The 4,827-nt window shown below is 51.6% G+C and overlaps 1 protein-coding gene across 1 annotated transcript; it reads left to right on the top strand.

Annotated features, from left to right (window-relative positions):
- The first annotated feature begins 899 nt into the window (after window positions 1-899).
- LOC134206991 (uncharacterized) lies at window positions 900-4,580 on the top strand. Its single transcript, XM_062682733.1, has one exon. It carries the CDS (start codon window positions 900-902, stop codon window positions 4,578-4,580), a length of 3,681 nt encoding a protein of 1,226 aa, XP_062538717.1.
- The last annotated feature ends 247 nt before the right edge of the window (window positions 4,581-4,827 follow it).

Below are 4,827 nucleotides of genomic sequence, written 5' to 3'. Positions count from 1 at the left end.
TCTTCTCATGGCAGTTCGCAGAGGACTCACGAGTGGGTGCAGAGCCAGTTAGTCCCGACTACCAGTACCACCACCGGACCACCAGTGATTCCCGTGGTTACTCAGTCCCGGACCGGCACAATTCCCAAGGATGTTACTCCAGCGATTCCAGTTACAACTAGTGCCATTATCACGGATGTATCGAGTGTGCTGGACATGCAATCGTTCTCAATCAACACGAACCCAGTGGATCAAGTGACGTCGAAGGTACCGCATGCTACTGGCTCATCGTTTGTCCCAACTCGTCGTCGGCTCGCACATTTGCTAGCTAAGAACAACGAACAAACGACTGCTGTAAACAGCACAACCGACTGTGAGGGCGCCGTAGGTGGCTTCATAACATTACCGACGGATCATCATCCGTCGCCGACTGAAGTGAATTTTTCCATCTCGGCAACTCACACACCGGAAGGGTTAATGGAGCAGCTGAGCGAGCTGCAGAAACGGGCGGACTGTATCCAGCAGCGGCTGATGGCCAAGACACCCCATCAAATCCAGGATCCAGATCAAATTCCGGACGAAGCTCGGCGATTCCAGCCGACGCAATCATCAACGGTGAATGTTCCTCGGCTAGCGCGCAACGTTGCCTACGATTTTCCGACCACCGACGGTAACACCAGGGTCACCAGCTCGGTAAGTCAAACGCGCTCCAATACGCACCGCAACTGAATGTTGCAAGCTCGGTCGATGCATATCTTCCGACCCGAGCTATTGAACAAATGAATAAAACTCCCCCTCCGGCCACCGGACCATGCTTACTTCCCCCCATTCTACCATTTGTTCCTGCGCATATGAGTACGCCCCAAGCCCAATCTACTCCCCCCTCCGTGTATACAGTTTCATCTCGATTGTCTCCAATTATGTCATCGATGGTTCCCACATCTGTTCCCAACGTCGCTAATCTGTCCGTCGCCCACGATGTTCCCCGCCGACAACTATTCGGTAGTCCAACCTCACAGCAACTCGCCGCCAGACACGTCGTGCCCAGAGAGCTTCCTGCTTTCGCCGGTGATCCCGTCGAGTGGCCGTTGTTCCTGAGCTGCTATCAAAATACGACCGATATGTGTGGCTATTCCGATGGCGAAAACCTTATGCGGTTGCAGCGGTGCCTCAAAGGAAACGCGTTGGAGGCTGTTCGAAGCCATATGATGCATCCTACATCCGTGCCGCTGATCATCGACACGTTAAAAACTCTATACGGACGCCCAGAACAGATCATCAACTCGCTACTATCCAAGCTACGTGCAACGCCAACCCCCAAGCCTGAACACCTGGAGAGCCTGATCGGTTTCGGTTTGGCGTGCAAAAACCTTTGTAGCCACCTCCAAGCAGCGGGTTTTCACGATCACCTTTCGAATCCCTTGTTGCTTCAGGAGTTGGTGAGTAAATTGCCAGCCACCCTCAAGCTAAACTGGTCACTCTTCAAGCGCCAACATGTGAACGCCGATCTTACTACGTTTGGCAACTACATGGACCAGATTGTGACAGCCGCCAGTGAGGTGACGTTTCTCTGTGAAGCAGATGGACATGGCAAGCAAGAAAAACCGAAGACGAAGGAGAAGATGTTTATGCACACTTCTGAGGAGAAGGCAGTGGAAAGTGTAGCAGCCAATCATAAGGAGAACAAGCCGAAGCCGTGTGTAGCCTGCCAGAAGGACGGTCACAAAATCAAGGATTGCTACAGCTTCCGCAAGATGACTCTCGAAGATCGCTGGAAATTGGTTCAGGAGCGGTTCCTCTGTCGTCGTTGTTTGGGTTCTCACGGCAGATTCCCATGCAAGGCAAGCAACTGTGGGGAGACTGGTTGTGAGGATCGGCACCACATGCTACTACATCTTGGGAATCCACAATTATCTAGAGCAACAGAAAACGCAGCAACTACAAGCACAGTTACCGTTCATCGTCAGCCCAAGCAAACCGTCCTGTTCCGGATTCTACCGGTGTCGCTACACGGGAATGGCAAAACAATCAGGACGTACGCCTTTCTCGACGACGGCTCATCCAGAACTCTGGTGGAAGCGAAGGTAGCTGCAGAGCTCGGCGTGACCGGCAACGTACATCTCCTCTGTTTGCAGTGGACCAGTGGAGTTGAGCGGGTGGAAGACGAATCACAGCTGATAAAGTTGCAGATTTCGGGTACGACAAATACCACAAGATTCGACTTGAAGGAAGTGCATACTGTGAAGAGTCTCAACCTTCCGGCCCAGTCATTGGCCTTCAGTGAACTTACCAAGCAATTTCCCCATCTACAAGGACTACCTGTCCAAAGCTACGCGACCGCCGTTCCCACGATCCTGATCGGCTTGGATAATTCGTTTGTGATGGCAACACGGAAAAGTAGAGAAGGAATTAGAGGCAGTCCGATCGCAGCCAAAACCAGGCTGGGCTGGACAGTCTATGGAAGCACGTGCGGCGAAGTGGTCCAGTCCACCCATCAGCTGTCTCACATTTCCGTTCGTTCGCCCGATCAAGAGCTCCACGACCTAGTGAAGGAGTTCTTTGCTTTGGAAAGTGCGGGTGCTGTAACTTCCACGAAAGAGAGCGACGATGATCGACGTGCCCGTCAAATTCTGGAAGAGACTACTGTACGGACGGAATCAGGGAGGTTCCAGACCGGCTTGCTGTGGAGGTGCGACCACGTGGAATTCCCGAATAGTCGGCCCATGGCGGAAAAGCGGTTCCGCTGTCTCGAGCGCCGCCTAGCATCAAGGCCCGATCCATACGACAACGTGAAGATCCAGATTACACAATACCAAGCCAAGGGATACGCACATAAGGCTAGTCCGGAGGAATTTGCCAGTTTCGACCCTAAGCGGACCTGGTTTCTGCCGTTGAACGTCGTTACAAACCCAAGGAAGCTGAACAAGGTTCGATTAGTGTGGGACGCGGCCGCTAAAGTCCAAGGGCACTCGTTCAATTCTGCTCTTCTTGCTGGTCCGGACTTGCTCGTACCGCTTCCGGCGGTTCTGTCTTCGTTTCGCCAGTTTGAGGTGGCCATCAGCGCTGACATCTGCGAGATGTTCCACCAGATCTTGATTCGGCCTGAGGACCGATCGGCACAGCTGTTCCTGTGGCGGGACGATCCCTCCAAGCCCTTCGAGGTGTTCGTCATGGACGTAGCAACGTTCGGCTCCACCTGCTCACCTTCTGCAGCTCAATTCGTCAAAAATCGGAATGCCGAAGAGTTTTCCGAAGAGTTTCCGCGGGCAGCGGAGGCAATCACGAAACGCCATTATGTAGACGATTTTCTGTGCAGCGTGGACACCGAGCAGGAAGCAGTGGAGCTAGCAGAACAGGTCAAGTTAGTGCACTCCAAGGCCGGATTCGTGATTCGAAATTGGCTGTCGAACTCTAGTTACGTTCTCAAACGGGTCGGGGAACAGCCAACAGAAATGATGGAAAAAGTTTGGATTGACAGGTCGGACGCTTACGAACGCGTTCTCGGAATGGTCTGGAAGCCTGAACCGGATGTCTTTGTTTTCCAAGGTGTTTTCCGAGAAGAAATCCAGGCTCTACTTTCTACTGTTCCAACCAAACGAGAAGTTCTGCGCACTGTGATGAGCATCTTCGACCCCATCGGACTGGTAGCCATCTTCGTCATCCACGGAAAAGTGCTTGTGCAGCATATCTGGCGCTCTGGACTTGGTTGGGATGAACGCATTGGTGACACACTGCTTGAGCAGTGGAAGCGATGGGTCAAGTTACTCCAGCAGCTGAATCAAGTCGAAATCCCACGTTGCTACTTCCCTGGCTACTCTTCCGAAGGCTACAGAACCGCCGAGCTGCACATTTTCGTAGACGCTTCCGAGGAAGCCTTTGCAGCCGTAGCATATTTCCGAATCGTCGAAGAAACAAGAGTTCGATGCTCGTTGGTGTCAGCGAAAACGAAGGTTGCCCCCCTGAAACTGCTGTCGATTCCCAGGCTAGAGTTGTCAGCCGCCGTTCTCGGTGCCCGACTTTCGAAATCCGTAATTGAGAACCACACACTTCAGTCAATCAGTCGCAAAACGTTCTGGAGTGATTCCTGCACCTTTCTCTCTTGGTTGCGGGCAGATCCCAGGAAATATCGGCAATTTGTCGCATTCAGGTTGACAGAAATCCACGATCTCACGCAGGTCGATGAATGGCGCTGGGTGCCTTCGCGTATGAATGTCGCTGACGAGGCCACAAAGTGGGGCAAAGGTCCCGATATCACCTCCAGCAGTCGCTGGTTTCAAGCTCCAAAATTTCTATACGAGCATCCGAATTCGTGGCCACAGCAAACAACGAAAGAAGAGGAGTCTTCGGAAGAACTTCGTCCGATTCATCTTCACCTTGCAGTAGCCAGGGAAGAGCTGCTGCAGTACGAACGGTTTTCAAAATGGGAGCGCCTGGTCCGTGCTGTATCTTACGTACGCCGGTTCGTGGACAATCTTCGTTGCAAGGCAAAAAAGCAATCACCAAGCAACACGGAATGGTTAAATCGGGGCGAACTGCTGCGTGCGGAGACAACCGTCTTCAAACAAATCCAGCACGAGGCTAATGAAAATCAAATAGTATGATGCAGAGCATTACAATATGTTGCATACAGTTTACAATATGTTATATCCAGCACCAAGAATTCATTCGATTTGCAACGGGAACTCCCTATGTTCACGGGAAGTTGATTTGATTTTCAACGGTAAATTCTTCCGTAGATTATTCTCTACGCAAATTATTTGAAAGCTTTTGTTGTTTTCAAAATTGTGTAAAGCACTGTACTTTGTTTGTAACTGTTTGGAACCAAATCGGTTTGAATGGTTAGGTTCC

This window comes from Armigeres subalbatus, chromosome 1, assembly GCF_024139115.2.
Source record: "Armigeres subalbatus isolate Guangzhou_Male chromosome 1, GZ_Asu_2, whole genome shotgun sequence".
In the NCBI taxonomy this organism is placed as follows: Eukaryota; Metazoa; Arthropoda; class Insecta; order Diptera; family Culicidae; genus Armigeres; species Armigeres subalbatus.
This window is presented reverse-complemented; position numbering and strand designations above follow the sequence as displayed.